Source organism: Equus asinus, unplaced genomic scaffold (assembly GCF_041296235.1).
Source record: "Equus asinus isolate D_3611 breed Donkey unplaced genomic scaffold, EquAss-T2T_v2 contig_193, whole genome shotgun sequence".
NCBI classification, from domain to species: domain Eukaryota; kingdom Metazoa; phylum Chordata; class Mammalia; order Perissodactyla; family Equidae; genus Equus; species Equus asinus.
The window spans coordinates 335,560-356,595 of NW_027224842.1; the positions used below are offsets into that span (position 1 = coordinate 335,560).

General features: G+C 38.4%; 1 protein-coding gene across 1 annotated transcript in view; it reads left to right on the top strand.

Moving 5' to 3' along the window:
* LOC139043178 (centromere-associated protein E-like) overlaps window positions 1–14,812 on the top strand; it is a 34,678-nt gene extending 19,866 nt beyond the window's left edge. The window contains exons 8-13 of the mRNA XM_070503461.1: window positions 1,174–1,359; window positions 7,825–7,937; window positions 9,541–9,638; window positions 11,254–11,437; window positions 13,126–13,412; window positions 14,457–14,812. Coding sequence (XP_070359562.1) covers window positions 1,174–1,359; window positions 7,825–7,937; window positions 9,541–9,638; window positions 11,254–11,437; window positions 13,126–13,412; window positions 14,457–14,551 — 963 coding nt within the window. The 3' untranslated portion in view covers window positions 14,552–14,812. The remainder of the gene's footprint in view (window positions 1–1,173; window positions 1,360–7,824; window positions 7,938–9,540; window positions 9,639–11,253; window positions 11,438–13,125; window positions 13,413–14,456) is intronic.
* The last annotated feature ends 6,224 nt before the right edge of the window (window positions 14,813–21,036 follow it).

The window sequence follows — 21,036 nt, forward strand, 5'->3', positions numbered from 1 at the left end:
TAGACTCACGCCTATGGCTTCCTTTCTGGAATTACGCCATCTCGTATTTCGTCTTCCTCTTTTCCTGCTGCCTTTTACTTTTCATCATGTCCCCAAGGTAGGATAGTCTCAGTTTTACAATTTTTGCCTCCAGAGATAGGTCAGGCTTAATTTGCTCTTGGACCCACTTGTTCATTTTTCTGGCAGTCCAGGGTATCTGTAGAGCTCTCCTCCAACACCATATCTCAAATGAGTCCATTTTTTCCTGTCAGCCTTCTTCACTGTCCAGCTTTCGCACCCACACATAGTAATTGGGAATGCGAGGGTGTCGATAATCTTGGCCTTGGTCTCTAATGATACTCCCTTACTGTTGATGATCTTTCCTGATTCTTCCATCGCTGCCCTTCTGAGTCACAGTCTTCTCTTGATTTCTTGGCTGCGGTCTCCATTTAAACTGATGACTGAACCAAGGGAAACAAAACCTTTAACAATTTCAGTGTCTTCATGGTCTACATTAAAGTTGTATAGTTCTTCTGTAGTCATATCTGTCTTCTTCATGTTCGAATGCAGTCCTGCTTTGGCTCTTTCTTCTTTCACGCTATTCTGTGTGAACTTTCTTCTTACACACTATTGTGTGTGTGACTTACTGTTTTTGTAAACTGTATATTCACATGCGTAGATACATATAGAAAATTTCTAGAAGGATACACTTGAAAGAGTTTAGTAGTCGTCGCTTTAGAGTCAGTGGGGGTTCTGAGATGGGGGAACTTAATCTTAATTATATGCCTTTGGATTTTTCCACATACTTGTATTTTTCAGCATAAAAACTAGGTAATAAAAATAAAGGGAAAGATATGTTACATGTATTCCTCTAAAGTGTCAATTAACAAATATACTTTCTGTAAGTAGTGTTAATTTAAAATGTAAGTGCCTATTTAATATGCTTAGCACCATGCTAACTAGTAAATAAAATAAGTACTAACCTTATATAAAATCTGGGCCTCTTTTAGTCCTAAATGATCAGCTTCTAAATGAAAAAAATAATACATGTATAAATTGAGTGACATTTGGAGTCTCCATCTATCCTATGTTGATGCAATCTGAAAGATTAATACCTATATATGATCTTTGTTTCATATAAACTGTGATTCTGTCTTCAAGGCACACCTTATATATGTGTGTTTTTTTTAATAGAAGATTCAAGAGCTGGAAACTTCACTACGTGAAGCTAAAGAAACTGCCATGCAAAAGGAAGACAAGATTATAAAGATGCAGAAAGAGCTTGAGATGACTAATGATATAATAGCAAAACTTCAATCACAAGTTAATGAATCAAATAAATGCCTTGAAAAAACAAAAGAAATGATCCAAGTACTTCAGGTAACTTAAAACTCATTTTATAAATAAAGGCATAATTTTATAAATTATGCATAATAAATATAAATAAATGCATACGTTTATTTTCATGCCAAATAATGATTGTTTTCATCTTCCTGTAAAAATTATTTTTAAAAAACATAAATATTCTTGACAGTTTAAAATATATCTTATTTTTTTAATTTTTTTTAATTTTTTTACTTTTCAAAGTAAGGAAATTTTTTATTTTCACTTTAATTTCTGAATGCCAAAAATGTAGAGGATGTATGTTTGTATATCTCTAGTAGTATATTGCAACATTTTTTCATAAATATGTTTTTTTTTTAATTTTTTATTATTGCAGTAACATTGGATTATAACATTATATAACTTTCAGGTGTACATCATAATATATTTCGAATTCTGTGTAGATTACATCATGTTCACCCCACAAAGACCAATTATCCATCACCACACGTGTGTCTAATCACCCCTTTTGCCCTTCCCCCTCCTCCCTTCCCTTCTGGTAACCACCAATCCAGTCTCTCTTGCTCTGTGTTTGTTTGTCATTTTTATCTTCTACTTATGAGTGAGATCATATGGTATTTGACTTTCTCCCTCTGACTTATTTCACTTAGCATAATACCCTCAAGGTCCATCTATGTTGTCACAAATGGCCAGATTTCATCATTTCTTATGGCTGAGTAGTATTCCATTGTGTATATATACCACATCTTCCATTCGTCCCTTGATGGGCACCTAGGTTGTTTACAAGCCTTGGCTATTGTGAATAATGATGTGATGAACATAGGGGTGCATATATCTTTTATGCCTTTGTGTTTTCAAGTTCTTTGGATAAATACCCAGCAGTGGGATAGCTGGATCATATGGTAGATCTATTCTTAATTTTCTGAGGCGTCTCCATACTGTTTTCCATAGTGGCTTCACCACTTTGCACTCCCACCAGCAATGTTTGAGGGTTCCTTTCTCTCCACATCCTCTCCAACACTTGTTGTTTCCTGTCTTGTTAATTATAGCCATTCTGACCAGAGTGAGGTGATATCTCCTTGTAGTTTTGATTTGCATTTCCCTGATAGCTAATGATGTTGAACATCTTTTCATGAGCCTGTTGGCCACCCATATATCTTCTTTGCAGAAATCTCTGTTCAGATCTTTTGCCCACTTTTTAATTGAGTTGTTGGTTTTTTTCTTGTTGAGACTTTCTTTTTATTTTTCAAAAAAATATGCTTCTTATCTAAATATTTAATACTCTGTTAGATAAGTACATTTTAAAATTATATTTTTTTCTACTTAATCCCCTGTTATTGAGTCCCACCTGGTAGCCTATGGGCTTAATCTAACCTGTTTTCTCTAGAAAGAGCAGAGTTGAAATGTTTTTGAGCTTGAATGCCGTTACACAAGTCGCACCCTCCTTCATCACAGCCTTCCTTCCTCGTCTGAGCCACAGCTACTTCTCACTCTTCTGCTACTTGGGTCGGATCCTAATAGGCATTTTGTTCACTGTTCCTGCTCCAGTGTCTCTTCTCTTGATTCCAAAATTAGAAACAAGCCAAGAATGCCTACTCTTTTCATTATTTAACATTGTTCTAAAAATTCTGGTTCTTTCAATGAGACATGAAACAGAGAGGCAAGAGAAAATAATCTTAATTTTGTTTTTAGAAATTGTTAGTATAGCTAAAAACCAAGAAAATCAACTGTAAAGCTTTAAAATCTTTGAGAGTAATTTTTTAATACTTCAAATAACTAAATGATCACATTTTTATTCATTCAACAAGTATTTGTTGAATACCTACTATGTGTTGGTCATTGTTCTAGATGCCATGTGTACTGCAATGGAAAAAAAATAAAGCCTCCTTGAAGAGGCTTACATTCTGCTTCATGAAGTCAGAAAATAAACAAGTATATATGTTTGTTAAACAGTGAGAAGTGCAATGGAAAAATATTAAGCCAGACAGAGGTATATAGGTGCAGGGTGAGAGTGGGTGTGAGTAGGAGTGTGATTTTGTAAGGGGAGTTGAGGAGAGCCGCACAATTAAGATGACGAAGTGATGGTGTGAGCTGTCTGGTAGGGAAGGGCCTTCTAGGCAAAAGAAGTAGCAAATGCGAAGGCCGCAACACAGAAGTAGTTGAGATATCCAAGGAAACAGCAAGAAAGCCAGCGTCTCCTGAGCAGCGTGGGCAAGGATAGAAGGGGAAATAGGTGAGAAGTAGCAGAGAGCCAAATCATAAAGCATCTTGAAAGCTATTTGTAAGCACTTTGGGTTTTATTCTGGATGAGATGGGAAGTCATCAGAGGATTTTGGCAAAATGATATAGTCTGACTTAAATTTTTAAAGGCTGCCCTTTGAAAATAGAATCCAGGAAGGCGTGTTTGTTAGTGACGTGCCAGCTCCTACAACAAAGGGAACCACAAAATGCAATGGCTCAAACAAAACAGAAGCTTATTTCACACGTAAAAGTGTGGGTTCCAGCTTGGCAAGTGGCTCCTTTCCACATGGTCATTCAGAGGCCCCCGTTTCTCCCATCTTGTTTCTCCAGCACTTCCTTGGTGCTGTTTTCATCTGCATGGTTAAAGCCCAGTTGTAAGCTGTCCGTGCTCAGGCTCACAGAAAAGGGACAAGATGGAGAAGCTAAAAATTGTCTTAAAATCTGTACTCATAAAGGCTCTGGCCCAGAAGTGGCACATGTCTCTTCCTCTCATATTTCTTTTTTTTTTGCAAAATATTTAGATTCAATTTATCAAAGAGAAAGCCAAACACGTACCTCTCGTATTTCTTGGAGTCAGAGATGATTCCAAAGTTTTTGGCCTGAGCAGCCAAGAAGATAGAGTTGCTACATACGGAAATGGGAAAGATTGCCAGAAGAGGAAGTTTGAAACCAGGAAAGTTCAGTTTTGGACATGCTGAATTGGAAATGCCCACTGGGGACACCCAAGTTGAGATATGACTTAGGCAATTGAATATCTGAGTCTGAGCAAGATATAGGCGAGAGGTTTAAGTTTGGGGAATCATCAGCATATAAAAATCATGAGACTGGACGAGGGCATAAGCATAATGGAGAGGAGATGTGGAGTAACCAAATGATACTGAGATGGAGCAGCCAGTGAGTGAAAAAGAAAAGGGGGTCTGGGCAACAGAGTGGTTCCAGTTTCTTCATATAAGTGAAGCTAGTGTTTCAAGAAAGAGGGAGTAAGCGACAAATTTCTCCACACTCAGTATAGATTGGTACAGGTGTCTATGGAGAGAGGAATATCTTTCCTGCATACTAAAAGTAACCATTTAGATAATATAATAGAGTATGCCATTGTACAGCATCCATGAGGAAAGAAAGCAAAGTATAGGGTATCCATAAAATCTTTATACAGTTTGAATTTTTAAAATCTGTTTCTGTATTTTATATAAATATTCTATAAAATGCAACAGTATATTTAACTCGAGATTTGGCATAGTAAAATGCAAAGATATTAACTTTTAACCTATTCACCACTATTTTAATTCACCTGGATATAGCTGTCCAATATAATGTAGGGTTTATTAAGTGAATATAGAAGAAAGTAATTTGAACAAATGACTCATTAACAGTTTTGTTTAAATCTTGATACATTTCCTCTGTTGTATCTTTACAAATTATTTATATCAAGTAGCAGTAAATTTGTTAAAAATTCAAACTGTGCTAGTACTTTAGGGACATCCTGCACAGTGGGAAAAAAAGATCTTATTTATAACTGGCACAAAATATAAAATGCTCAAGTGACTAACCTTAACAAAAAATGAGGCAACATATATGAAAAGAACAACAAAACTCTAAAAGGAAATATAGGAGAGCATGTGGTTTAAAATAAGAAATATGCCATTTCCTAGGTTGTAACCTAAATACTGTACAACCATCAGTTTTTCCCAAATTAATTTCTAAAGTTAATGTAATTCAAATCAGAATCTCAAAGGAATTCTTTTTCTGGTAGAGCAAAGAAAGTTTCTCAGCAGACTCCATCTAAAATAGGATGAGCAGGTGCTGTTCACTGAGAACACAGGCGCTCAGACTCCTCAGGCGGCTAGAGGATGTTTAAGGCTGTCAGCGCTTCTGAGTGCAGCTTGGGCACACGTCGTGTGTTTGAAATAAGGAATTCTCACTGTCTTTCATTTCTAAGAGAGTATTTCCAATTTCAATTTCTTTTACTCAAGAATTGTTTTAAAACTGTTATATATGACTAATTTATTTCATTATATTGTGGCAAAAAAATTACTGCAATTTCTCCATTTTTAGAATATATTGAAATTTTCTTTTAGGTGTCATAAATGAATAAATATTTTTAGAGTTCTTTGAACTTTTAAATCAAAATGTATACGAATAGATCAATGGAACAAAATAGAGAGCCCAGAAATATATACACACAAATATAGTCAGTTCATCTTTGACAAAAGAGCAAAGGCAATTCAATGGAAAAGGATAGTCTTATCAACTAGCGGTGCTGAACAACTGGACACCTTTCACAAAAATTAACTCAATTGATTGTAACCTAAATCTAAAACACAAAACTAGAAAATGCCTAGAAGATAACGTAGGAGAAAATCGAGGTGACCTTGGGTTTGGCATTGACATTTTTTTACATACAACACCAAAAGCATAATCTATGAAGGAAAAAAATTGATAAACTGGACTTCATTTAAATTAAAAATGTTTGCCCTATGAAAGACAAGCCACAGACTGGAAGAAAATCTTTGCAAAACACATATCTTTCAAGAACTGTTATCCAAAATATACAAAGAACTCTTAAAACTCAATAATTAGAAAGCAAACAGCCTGATTTAAAAATAGGCAATGGATCTGAACAGACACTTCACCAGAGAAGATACACACATGGCAAATAAGCATATGAAAAGATGCTCCACATCATATGTCATTAGAAAATTGCAAATTAAAAAACAATGAGATACCACTGTACATCCACTGTATCTCAAAATATAATGGCCAAAATCCGGAACACTGACTACACTAAATGCTGGCAAGGAGTGGGGCCAGGAGCTCTTGCTCACTGCTGGTGGGAATGCAAGTGGTACAGTAGCCACTTTAGAAGAGAGTTTGGCAGTTTCTTACAAAACTGACACCACTCCAGCCAGTCATATGCTCAAGGAGTCCCTGATATCAGCATCTGGTCCAGAAAGCCAGGGTATTTTACTGGTGCCATGACTGAGCAAATACTGGGCTCCTCCCAGAATGGGCTTATCTGACCTAGTCAGCAACCCTCTTAAGCTGAGCATCTCAGCTTTGGAAGCTTGCATCTTTTTAGTCTTTGCTAACTACGTGTGTGTGCAAATGTTTTTATAGGCACTGGGGGTAACGCCTAGAGGAATGAAGAGCTCTCTGGGTCCCTATTTAGATGGGTTTATTTTTGTATTCAATATATAATAGTAATCCATAGTATGGCTGTGGTAACAGCAATAAAAGAAATGAATGATTTATTCAGCAATAATAAGAAATGAGCCATCAAGCCACAAAAGACATGGAGGAACCTTAAATGCACATTGCTAATTTTAAAAAGCCCATCTAAAAACACTGCATACTGTATGACATTCTGGAAGAGGCAAAACTAGGCGAACAGGAAAAGATCAATGATTACTAAGGGTTCTGGGGGAGGGTGGAGGGATGGATAAGTGGAGCACAGGAGATTTTTAGGGCAGTGAAACTATTCTGCATGATACAGTGATGATGAACACGTGTCATACATTTGTCAAAACCCATGGACTATACAATGCAAACAATAGACTCTAATGTAAACTGTGAACGTCAGTTAATAATGTATCGATATTGGCTCATCATTTGTAACAATCATACCACACTAAGATGTTAATAATAGGAGAAACTAGGGGAGGACACGGGTATTACCGGGACTCTATGTACTCTGCTCAATTTGTCTATAAACCTAAAATTGCTCTAAAAAGTTAAACCTATTTATTAAAAAAGATTTTTGTATATGTTTGTATGTATATATGACTGATTTTTTTTCTGAGTCGAAGTAGATGTATGGCTAGATTGAACCAACCTTGAGTACAGAATATCCCCAATAATGTTATATAATATTTTGTGCCTTGAATTCAGTTCTACTTTGATATTTATATTACTGTTCATCTCGTCTTATTTTCCTGATTTACCTTTATCTACCCATTTCATTCGTTTCAACCTTTCTGTTTCATTTTGTTTAAGTATATTGTTTTTTAATTGGGAAAAATATTTGTTTTAAGAAATAGAAGTCATAGGTTTTCTAATTACACATTAGCTTCCAATAGCTTCACATGTACTTCACATCAAATATCTATTTGTTACTCATTTTAGGGTTAAAATTTGTGCCTTTCCTCCTTTTCATATGTTTGGAGTTTGCTGTTTTAAAATGTTCCTACTATATTAGGTAGTTAACAAGTCTTTGAAACTGCTCTAAAATTACTTTATTTCTCTTTTCTCTAAAACCTTTAGGACAAAGTTGCTTTAGGAGCTAAGCCCTATAAAGAAGAAATTGAAGAGCTCAAAACAAAGCTGGTGAAAATAGACCTAGAGAAGATGAGAAATGCCAAGGAGTTTGAAAAGGAGTATGTCTTTGTCTTAATTGAATATGACTTTAGTAGCTTAAATTTCCTTTCTAAACTGTATAAATTTAAAATATATTAAGATATTGTTATTGCTTTTTATAAAATAAATACAAACATCTACAGATTTTAAAGTTATTAAATTCTCATTATGTATGCAAAGGTTTTGAAAACAAGCACAATTCTGATCAATTACTGACATACTATGTCTTTGGATACTTCTTGTTCAATCATATAGGAACAGCTTAAAAATGGCCTTTTTTGTTTGAAAGTGAATATTAAGAACGTGTGTGTGTTTTTAGCAGTTTGTCTAAGGTTTCTGTTGGTTCTCTTAATTTCATTTGTTCTTCCTATTGTATTTTTGTGTAAGGTTTTATTTCCTTTTAAATTGTAGTACTTAGTGCCCAAGAGCATATTCCCTTTTTATTGATTTATTTATGTATAGTACCATATACAATAGCATGCCTAAAGTTCTTTGTGGTATAGCATAATGAAAAGAACATTAAACAGAGAGTCAAGGAAACTGAATTAGAAATATAATGTTGCCACTTATTAATATGTCACCTCTGACTCCTCACACTTTTTATTCTTCCTGTAAATGTTTAATAAATGTTTAATGATGATATCTAATTTTGCCCAAAAAGTCGCACTCTGAATCTTCATGCATTCTAACCAGCCTTCTATTGATAGGACTGTTGGTTTTAGTGGAGCATCATTAAAAAGGCAATTTTAGTGGCCAGCCCAGCGGCACGGTGGTTAAGTTTGCACATTCCACTTCGGTGGCCCAGGGTTCACCATCCTAGGTGTGGACCTACACATCACCTGTCAAGCCATGCTGTGGTAGGCATCCCACATATAAAGTAGAGGAAGATGGGCACCGATGTTAGCTCAGGGCCAGTCCTCCTCAGCAAAAAGAGGATTGGTGGCAGATGTTAGCTCAGGGCTAATCTTCCTCAAAAGAAAAAAATTTTTTTAAATAAATGCAAAGCAATTTTATATAGAATAGAATCAGCAGATACTTTCAGTCTCTAAGAAAGGCAGAAAGTCTCATAATTTAGCATTGCCAATTAACACTCAAGCAAATAATTAACAGAATGTCTTTTTCTCCTGGGTGCAATGAGCAGACTGTGACCTCTGACTGTGTCACCTCAGATCAGAGCTGCAGTCGAGTGTGCTTTCCTTACAGTGTATACAGGAAGGTGCTTTTGGTTTTACGCTTTGGTAATTGTTGTACCTTCAAGAGGTTTCTAGGACCTCATGATAACAACCCAATTATTTGTTTTATGGTGCCCCTGAATGTAATTTTGCTCAATATCCAGTTAATGATACCTATTGGGCTTTCAGAAATTTTAAAAGAATTGGTTTCTCAATGTTAAAAAAAAATTGCCCCTGCAGCCAAACAGAACACTTCCAATTTGATGGTGTTATTTATGGCTATAAAGTGCATGATACCAGGGGGTATCGTGAGGGCTTACCTACTGCTGCTTATGCATATCATATCAATGTGATGTATCTTATCAGAAAATTCTTGACAGCAGTTCTGTTTATTCTTCCATTAAAAATTAGTTGCTGGCCTTTTACATATTTCTGTTGTTATTCTTAATAGAATTACTTGTACAAAAGCCACTGTAGAACATCAAAAAGAAGTTATAAGGCTATTGAGAGAAAATCTTAGACGAAATCAGCAGGCCCAAGATACTTCAAGTAAGTAGAAAATGCTGATATTTCCAGATCTTTTTCCATCTTACTTCTCAGTATACTTACACATTTTGAAGACTGCTACTATATATATGACAGTCAAGAATAAACCTGTTAATCACTAATTTATAAAGAACTATTTTTAAAATGAATTCATTGAGATCATATTTATCCTGTGATACCTCCTTAAGTTTCCTGTAATCTCAACTATTTATCCATTATAGATTCTTAAAAACTATGAATGTAACCTGTGCGCTATCAGATCTTTACATATCAGTGAAGATACCTTCAGTAGTATACAAGAATGACTTACCTGTCAAGGTAGACGTACCCTTCCCAATAAAACACAAGCATATCTTAATAGATTTTAACCATGTGCACTGTAAAAACATAGTCAGTATACAGTAAATATTATCCTACTTGTTGTTGGTACTGAAAATACAGACTTGATGCTTACTGGCAAACTCTTTGAAACTTATCTTAGATACAGTTTTCAAATCTAATCATCAAATTTCTGCATATACATTCCTCAAACTGTATCTTTTCCCATATTTCTGTCTCTTATGTTTCATTTGAAAAGAGAGAATGCTGAACAGTACTTGGGGCAGCTTTGTGTAGTGGGTCCAGCATCGAAATAACGTCACGAACAGTTCTCTAAGCTGACTGCCCTCACTTAGCAGCCTGTGAAATCATGAGGAGAACGCCTGACCTTCTAGATTGGATATAGACTTGTAAGGATCAGGCTAAAAGTTGTGTGTGAAAGCACACTGAAAATTCTAAATGTCAGGCAAATGCAAGATGATGTTTGTGTGTATTATTGTCCACGCATTGTCTGGTGCTTGTTTAGTTTGAACTGCCCTAGTGTCCATTGCAGGATAATTGCAGCTCCTACCTGGAAAACTTCAAGGGGTAAAAATAGAACTTTTGTTGTTAGAGAAGGGTCAGGATGATTCCTTCTAATTTGTGACTTTCAGGTACGTGTTATACCTGAATTCAGAATAATTCAAAAGGAAATGGACATTGAGTGTCTTCCCCACACTCATCTTGCCCCTCCCTTGTAAACAGTCAGTGACCCAGTGGATCATTCCACTTTCTAAGCACCTCACACTTTTATGCAATTTTACCTAAAATTTACAAAACAGTTCTTTACATTACTTGTACACATATGGTGTAAAATACTGAATAGTATATTCTTTAATAGCAGTCTAAGGTTTATTTAGTTAACAAATACGTGTTGAGTATTGGGAGCACATTGACTGCCTTGGGGTGGACCCCACACACGCTGTGTGGTGGAAGCAGCCCTCCAGGGGACCCCACTGGCGTCGAGAGTAGACAGTGAAGGGCAGCTCCGACTGCTGCCGTCACCGTGAGTGATCCGAGCAGGTGGTGGTGGTGGAGGTAGTGGGTGGAGAGAAGCAGGGGTTCCGCAGATACTTAGAATCCATGATGGAATTGGCATAGGAGGTGAGGGAAGAGGAGGAAGTCAAGGATGACGTTCAGGGAGATGGTGCTGAGATGTTTTGTTTTTTATAGTGATTTATTGAACTTACTAATGTTTCCTTTATTGTGAACTTTGGAGATAATTAAAATTATCACCTGCCTGTGTGTTTGCCTCCCACAGTGATATCAGAACATACTGATTCTCAGCCTTCAAGGAAACCCTTAACCTGTGGGGGTGGCAGCGGCATTGTACAAAGCACAAGAGCTCTTATTTTGAAAAGTGAATATATACGGCTAGAAAAGGAAATTTCTAAGTTAAAGCAGCAAAATGAACAGTTAACAAAGCAATGGAATGAACTGTTAAGGTAAGATCTGCTTACCTGATACAGGAATTATGCTTATGGTGGTACGTGTGGGAGAGGATGATGCCTACACATGCATATATATTTTTTGCAGTGGGCAACCCCTCACACATATAGGGGAAGTAATTTTTAGAGCTCATGTAATGTGTCTTTTTTAAAAGGAATGAGAATATGGTAGCACCATTCCAGAGGTTTGCTATCCATCAACTGACCTTTTTTTTTTCCTGAGGAAGATTCGCCCTGAGCTAACATGCCAATCTTCCTCTATTTTTAGTATGTGGGCTGCCAGCACAGCATGGCCACTAACAGAGTGATGTGGGTCCACACTCGAGAACCAAACCCAGGCTGCCAAAGTGGAGTGCCCGGAACTTAACCACTAGGCCACAGGGCTGGCCCATCAACTGATTTTAGCTAAGCCTGTTTTTAACTAAGCCAAGAACCAAAAAGTAAACCAAGATCTTTGAGGGGAGCTTAAATATGCCACAAATATGCCCAAGTCAGTGAGGCTTTACTCAAAGGAGAATCCCTGAGGTCCATTATTGTAGCCCATTAACCTTTATAAACAGTTGTAAAAAATTTAATTAATTGGCTTCTACCAAAGATTAGAATCTTGTGCTAATCTTTACTAATGATGCAATAGAAGAAAAATAGGCATTAAATAAATATGCAAATAGCTACTGTTCTGTGTGAGGCTATTAAACAACAAAAAAAGCAAACAGGACATTATGAAAGGGTCCAACAGAGGGATCAGACCTTATCTAGATGTGGGGAGGGGCGGTGATCAAGAAACTAATATGTAAGAGTAGATCTGAAAATGAGTAGCAGTTAGGCTTGATGACAGTAGAGATGGCTAAGCCTTCTAGGCTGAGGGAACAGCATGTGCACAGGCTTTGAGTCAAAGAGGAAAGTGGAACAGAAAGACATGCAGTGTGGCCAGAGCATACAGAATGAGGCAGAGTAAGTGCAAGATGCGATGCCAGAGGCCACTGGTCCAGATTACACATTGCAGGTCATTCTGAGGCAGCTGGGGTGGTCTCCTAAATGTAACGGGAGGATTACCACCACTGGAGGATTTTAAGCTGGGGCCTAATGAGCTCATACGGCGTCTCTAGCTGCTAGAGCAGAATGGGGGGGAACCCAAAAGTGTGAGGTTGTATCAACACACTTGGCTGACTGATCAAAGAAAGGAGAGCAGGGCCTAGGATTGCTTCCCAGGCTTCTCTGAAGGAGTGAATAAATGCAGGCAGCATTTCCTGTGGGAAGCAACACTATAAGTAATCCAGAAAAGCACAGTGTAATATATCTTTTAAAATAACAAAGGTACATTAAAGATTCATCCATCCAGAAGACTAACTTATCAAATTATTGCCACAGAGTATCAGTAGATAAACCATGCTGGACGACATCACTGATTCATTTGAAACCTAATATCATACTTTTCAAGATTCTGTGATCACGGAGATTTAGTACAATTTTTCAATTTATATTGACCTCATTTCATTTTCTGAACTGTGGAAATAATCCAAACTTAGGAAGCATTAGGTTGAAATTAAAATGTAAATATGATAAAATGGTAAATTATATGTCACATATATTTTACCACAATTAAGAAAAAAAATTTTATGTAAATATGAATATATTTCTGGAATTGAGCAGTCTTACAGTCTCTTTTATTTTTCCCCACATTTAAGCAATAATCATCATCTTTCCAATGAGGTCAAAATGTGGAAGGAGAGAACTCTTAAAAGAGAAGCTCACAAAGAAGTGACTTGTGAGAATTCTCCAAAGTCTCCTAAAGCGACCGGACCAGCTTCTCAAGAGAGACAGCATACGCCTTCTCAATGCAAGGAACGGAATTTACAAGATCCTGTGCCAAAGGACTCACCGAAATCTTGGTTTTTTGATGGCCGATCAAAGTCTTTCCCAGCACCTCACCCAGTTCGCTATTTTGATAACTCAAGTCTAGGCCTCCGCCCAGGTGGGTAAATATACTGGTTACTTGGGGATCGGGGATAACGGTTGGAACTCATTTGTCACCTGTGGCCCCAAAGGGCAAGTTTAGACAAGAGAAGATGTCATGGAGAAGCTGCACTGCAGAGATGTCATTTGCTGTCTCTGTGAGAAGTTTCTCCAAAGCACAGCACTGAAGTGAAATCACTTTTTACCCCGAGGGAAGTCTTATTCTGCCTCCTGAACCTTCAACTTTTCCCTCAGATAGACAAGCAGCTCTCGAGGACACAGAGAGACACCATCCTACAAACATAACTACTTTTACTGCAAAAGACCTTCTTATCAATTCAATGGGCCAGTATTTCCAGTAGCATTATATTCATTTTACACAAGCCAGATCATAGACTTATATCATTTACATATTCATTCAATGAACAGAAATTTTTGGTCTCCACCTATGTGTCACATATTGCACCCTGATGGTACATTGATAACCAAACCAGATATGGCCCCTGCCTTCCTGGAGTTCACAGTCTAGTGGGTATAGACGGTGATCAAGTAGTCAAAAAAGGTACAGTTCTAGAGTTCAAAAGCCTATGAGTTTTTAATAGGTTGTTTTAGGAACATAAGGAAGTCTTCCTTGAAGAAGGGGACTGAGATCTAACAGGTTAAGGTGAGTTAGCTTAAGAAAGAGGGGAGGGGAAGGCGATTCAGGCAGAGGGAACAGGGTCGGCCCAGCTGGGAGAGACCGTAACCAGGGGAAGGGTTGGAAAACCACGTGTGGCCAGAGCGCAGTGCACACAGGTTCCTCTGGGTGAAGTCGGTGAAGCCAGAGAGAGAAGAGCCAGATGCGCAGGACTTTGTGGGTTGTGGAGAGGAATTTTTACTTCATCCTGGGAGCATGCTAGAGGAAGCCGTTGAAAGATGTTAAAGAACAGCAGGAGAACATAATGGGTTATCAATTTGAAAACATTACCTCAGCTGTAAGGTAAACTGTATATAAGCTGTATGTTGTGTTGCAACCAAACGTGTTTTTTAATAAGATGACTTTTGCTTTCCATTTTTTTCTCAGAAGAACAAACTGCTGGAGCAGAGAGTGTGGATCCTCAGCCAGGCCCTTGGCACGCCTCCTCAGGACAAGCTGTGCCCGAGTGCAAGACTCAGTAAACTCTGCTGTCACTTTTCTAGGGGCCTAGTGTTCCTTATTTAGAAATGACTGTATTTGTTACTTTATTTTTCTATCCCTGGCAATGATGTCACAGTCCAACTTAATTTCAATTCAGTTTGCACTTTGCCATTAGAAATTGAGGCATTCCAGTCATTTAGAATGGTGATAGACTGCCTTCTTCCTGAATGTGGTAATACTTTAGAAGTTGAATTGTTTTATTTATTTATATATTTTGTGAAGAATAAAGTTATTGAAGGAAATTTCCAGTCTTTCCGTGTATACATAAAATGTATACATTTTCATTAATCTCGTAATCCACATGTGACTTAGATAATACATAAATTAAAGCATCATTTAATTAACAAAATTCCTAAACCTGGGCTCCCCGCAACACATAAAGCATCTATGGATGGGCTTCACACAATCTGTAAAACCTCTGAAATTTTATCTTTTGTGTGTGGATTCAGTTTTCTAGGATACTAGGGTCCCTACTTTCTTATAACATACTCTCTGAGAGGTCTGTTACTCTATAAGAGGTTAAGAACTGTGGTTTTAGAGAGTATCTGATAGTACTTTTATATCATATGACTTTGAAAAACCATATAAAACAGCAAGTTGCATAAGGTTTAGAACAGAGTTAGTGATTTCAAGGCATTCTTGGCTCTTTGGTAAGAAGACTTATTCAAAGGGAGAGATTATTAATTGTATCATAGCCATCACTGTTAAAGTCTATGAATTGGTTATTTCCCTTACCTTAACACACTGTCACAGGTTCACTAGGGTGAAGTGAAACTGTGCCTTCCTATAACGCTGTCCCTCAGGCCTGTCCCTTGGGAGTTTGGTTTCTCCTCTGCACCCAAACCAGACATGATTACAGAGCTGCAGGTTGATTCTCTACGATGTTCACTCCTCCACTGAATAAGAGTATTGCAAAGTAGTAGGTATGTTCACCTGGGTAATAAAACGACTTTAAGGCCATTAAAAATATAATCAGTCTTAAAAATAGATGATGACATAAAGAGATGGAAAGAGATTCCACGCACATGGATTGGAAGAATAAACACGGTTAAAATGTCCATACTACCCAAAGCAATCTACAGATGTAATGCAATCCCAATCAGAATCCCAATGACATTCTTCATGGAAACAGAACAGAGAATCCTAAAATTCATATGGGGCAACCAAAGACGCCAAATTGCTAAAGCAATCCTGAGAAAAAAGAACAAAGCTGGAGGTACCACCATCCCTGACTTCAAAGTGTACTACAAAGCCATAGTGATCAAAATGACATGGTACTGGTACAAAAACAGACACACAGATCAGTGGAACAGAACTGAAAGCCCAGAAGGAAAACCACACATCTATGGACAGCTAATCTTTGACAAAGGAGCTGGGAACATACAATGGAGAAAGGAAAGTATTTTCAACAAATGGTGTTGGGAAAACTGGACAGCCACATGCAAAAGAATGAAAGTAGACCATTATCTCATGCCATACACAAAAATAAAATGGATCAAAGACTTGAAGATAAGTCCTGAAACCATAAAACTCCTAGAAGAAAATATAGGTAGTAGACTCACTGACATCAAACTTAAAAGGATCTTTTTGAATACCAGGTCTTCTCAGACAAGGGAAACAGAAGAAAAAAATAAGTGGGACTTCATCAGACTAAAGAGCTTCTGCAAGGCAAAAGAAACTAGGATCAAAACAAAAAGACAGCCCACCAAGTGGGAGAAAATATTTGCAAATCATATATCTGACAAGGAGTTAATCTCCATAATATATAAGGAATTCACACAACTGAACAACAAAAAGACAGCACAATCAAAAAATGAGCAGGGGATATGAACATTTTTCCAAAGAAGATATACAGATGGCCAAGAAACACATGAAAAGATGTTCAACATCACTAATCATCAGGGAAATGCAAATCAAAACTACACTAAGATACCACCTTACACCTGTTTAAATGGCTATAATCACTAAGACTAAAAATAACAAAAGTTGGAGAGGGTGTGGAGAAAAGGGAACCCTCATACACTGCTGGTGGGACTGCAAACTGGTATAGCCACTATGGAAAACAAGATGGAGGTTCCTCAGAAAACTAAAAATAGAAATACCATATCCAGTTATTCCATTACTGGGTATCTACCTAAACAACTTGCAATCAATAATCCAAAGAACATATGCACCCCTGTGTTGATAGCAGCACTATCCACAATAGCCAAGACCTGGAAGCAACCCAAGTGCCCATTGACCAATGATTGGATAAAGATGATGTGGTATATATACAATGGAATACTACTCAGCCATTAAAAGAAGACGGATCCATCCCATTTGCAACAACATGGAAGGACCTGGAGGGAATTATGCTAAGGGAAGTAAGACTGAAAAAGACAAACACCAGATGATTTCACTCACATGTGCAATATAAACAAACACATGGACAAAGAAAACAGTTCAGTGGTTACCAGGGGAAGGGGGGTGAGGGGTGGGCATAGGGGGTGAAGGAGAACACTTACGTGGTGACAGACAAGAAACAATGTACAACTGAAATTTCACAATGATGTCAACTCTTATGAACTCAATAGAAATTATATATATATATAAGATCAGTCTTCAGATATCCAGTCTAGTAGAATGTTGCTTAACTCTTGAATTTGGATATCTTTCATTCCTCAGATTTGGGAAGTTTTTGGCCATTATTTCCTCAAATAAATCTTTTGTCCCTTTCTCTTTCCTTCTGGAAGTTCCATGATGCATATATTGGTCCACTTGCTGATGTCCCATAAGTACCTTAGGCTCTCTTCACTTTTCTTTATTCTTTTTTCTTTTTTCTTCTCTGAGTAATTTCATATGACCTGGTTTCAACTTATTGATTCTTCTGCTTGATCAAGTCTGCTATTGAACCCCTCTGTGAATTTTTCATTTTAGTTATTTGTATTCTTCAGCTCCAGAATTTCTGTTTGGTCCTTTTTTATAGTTTCCATCTCTTTAATATTCTCATTTTGTTTGTGCATCATTTTCCTGATTTCATTTAGCTGTCTATTGGTGTTCTCTTGTAGATCATTGAGCTTCCTTAAAACTATTATTTTCAAGTGTTTGTCAGGTATTTGCTCATAGGTCACCATTTCTTTGGAGTGGGTTTCTGGAGATTTAGTTTGTTTCTTTGATTGCATCATGTTTCTCTGTTTCTTTGTGTGCCTTTTGATTTTTTTGCTGACTTTTATGCATTTGAAAAATAGCCACCTCTTCCAGTCTTTGTGGGCTGCTTCATACAGGGGAAGACCTTCATCAGTCAGCCCAGTTATAGACTGTGGGCCCTCTGAAAGCTTTTGGGCAGGTGTGACTCTCTAGGCTTGTGTATGTGATTTGCCAATTAGAGAGGTTTGCCAGTTTCTTTTTCAGGAGCTCATAATCTCTTGCTCCCTCTAATATCTGTCTGTAGTACTGCAGCTTCTTTGGTGCTGCAGCAGGAAGCCACCCCACTCTCCTTTGTTCTCATTGGCCCCCAGGCATCCAAATTACGTCAGCTCCCATCAGCACCCCAAATCAGGTGAGATAGAAACCAGTCCCAATGGCAGCCCTCCAAAACGCTGGCACATAAGACACACGCTCTGCTCTCCTCCCTCCCTCCCTCCCGAGGATGAAGCTTCGAGTTGGGCACCTACTCCTGATGGTGCTGAGCCACGCTAGGCTCTGTCTGGTGCCAGACCATGCCAGTTCCATCAGCAGTTCGGGTCAAGTGAGACAGAAACCAGTCCTTCAGGCAGCTCTCCAAAAAGACGGAACTGTGACTGAATTTTCCTCTCTTTTCTTTCCCCTGCTCCTCACGATGGAGGAGCTGTAAGCAGGGGTGAGCTGTGCTGGCTTGGGGGAGAGGTGGTCGCAGGGAAAATGAAAGGGCTCTTCTGCCTAGTTTCAGGGTGGAAGTTGTTAGCTTTGCCCTTACCCAGGGGACTGCAACTTCTTACCTGGCTTCTGAAGTTCTCACAAAGATACTTTGGTCCATGTATTGCTGTTACGACAGTGTCTCTGTCAGGGAAAAAGAGCCGGGACTTTGTATTCCTCCGTCTTGCTGATGTCTCCCTCAGAATGTTGCTTAACTCTTATGACCTGAGTTTCAGTGTCATGATGAAAGATTGTGAAGGAACAATGATGAAAGTTAGCAATGGAAACTTGCGAGAATGTTAAAAAGCAATAAGATGGTCAGACAACACTAAAATCTGAAAAGTCAAGTCAGGACCAGAGAAGACAAAATACAGTATTGTTCATAGGAAACATTTTCTTGAGAGCCTAGCAGAATCATGTTCAGGAAACTTATTGAGAGCCTGCCATTCATACTCAAATATTTAACTACCTTCTACTGTGTGCTGATCACTGGTCTAGGCACCGAAAGGCACTGCCTTTGTGGGACTCATGTTGTAGCTGGAAAACAAATAACTCATACTTTTAATATGAGCTGATCACAATGTAAGGGTGAAAAAGATATGGTCCCTAACCTTAAACAAATTTAGTCCACTGACTATACAGAGGGGTAAGCAAATATCTGCAATACCATGTGACTTAGGCGGCCGTAGAGTAAGCATAATTGTTGAAGATCTGTGAATAAAGGGAGGCTGAAGACAGCTGCATCGAGAAAGAGGTACCTGAGTTGGCCTTGATTAGGGAACTCTCATATTCATAAAAAGTCTATTCCAAAATCCTCAAAAGTCAAAGGAAAGGTATTGGCGCTGGCCCCATGGCCAAGTGGTTAAGTTCGCATGTTCTGCTTTGGTGGCGTGGGGTTCACTGGTTCAGATCCTGAGCGTGGACCTACCACCGCTCATCAAGCCATGCTGTAGCAGTGTCTCACATAGAAGAGCTAGAATGACCTACAACTAAGCTATACACCTATGTACTGGAGCTTTGGGGAGAAAAAAAAAAAGAGGAAGATTGGTAACATGTTAACTCAGGGCCAGTCTTCCTCACCAAAAAAAAAGCATAAAAAAAAAGAAAGGAAAGATGTTGTTAGGAACACAAGGAGCACAGCTGCGTGTGATTACAGTCATTAGACCCAGTGTTAGAAGCTACAGTGGGGCAATGAGAGACAGTTTTACCAAAGACCTTATGTGAACACAAGCAGAAACTAGGGCAGGGTTTTAAAAAATCTTTAAGGGTAATTTTTACCATCCATTATAATTGGATTTCTAATAATCATTCACATTTTTAAGTACAAATGTAACAAATATTGTACATGCCAAGTCCTTCCTCCTCACAACATCCCTGAGGTAGGTGCTATGCCTACCTTCATTTTACAGACGTGAAACAGGTTTGGTCAGCTGTGTAACTTATTCACTTAGCTGGTGAGGGAAAGATGTGGGACTTACCTGCATCTTTCTGACTCCACAGTCTGTTCTTAACCACTGTGACTGTTACGGATACACTTAGCTCCAAGAACGAAAAACCTGAAAAGTGACTAAAGTTTATTTTTCTCACATAAGAAGTCCAGAGGAGTTAGTTTAGGGATTTTGTCTTAAGCCTGTCTTCAAGGAACTAGGTTCCTTTTCTTCCCTATTGTCCTTAGTGTGTGCCTCTGACCTCAGACCAAGTCACAAAATGGCTGCTAGGTCCCAAGGCATCATATCCACGTTCCAGGACCGCCCCCCCCCAAAAAAAGGAAGGAGCAAAAGCCAAAGGCCTTTCTATCCAAGAAGAAAGGCCTCCTCAGAAACTCCAGCCCACATTTCATTGGCCAACCCTAGCAGCAAAGGAAGCTGGCAATTTGAGAGTTTTGTTTTCAGCCCCTTGACACAAATAATCCACATCAATCTACAAATCAAAATTGGGGTGAATTTATTATGAGTCAGGTCTGAGGACTAGCCTGGGGCCTTCCTCCCCCAAGGAAGGAAGGGCACCAAAGAAGTGGGGTGTACCGAGTGGTTATACACAGTCTTGGAACAAAGAGCATCCATCATATATGGCAGGAATATCCCTTTTACAATTATCGCGAGATGCTTTGCTGGCCCAGCAGGTCAGAGGTCAGTGGTCACAAGGTGGGTGGTCACACAGTGAGCACAGCAGGTCCATAATTAATCCTTAGTTTAGGGAGAGATGCATATTAAAGGAAATGCCGATGTGGGGGGAAGCTACCTCCTTATCTTTAAGGGCATTGTTCTTATCTTTGGGACATTGTAAGCGTTTAAAGCAGATGTACAATGCATGCTCAACAGACCTTTCTGGAAAAACAAGGTCAGGTCAAATTAGTTTCAAACCAAATGGCTTCCTCATATCCTCCAATATAGCCTACTGCTTGTCATTTATTTATCACCCTTACAGTGTAGGAGGCAGGTGAAAGTGAGTTGGGTGGGTGCTGAGTGAAGCCACTTAAACAGCACGTGCACAAACAACCTACACACTCACTCTGCTCAGTTACCTGCCTGAGAAAGTTGGAGTTACGAAGCCTAGTGTAGAGGGCTCACGTGACCCAGTCCTTTCTTTTCCT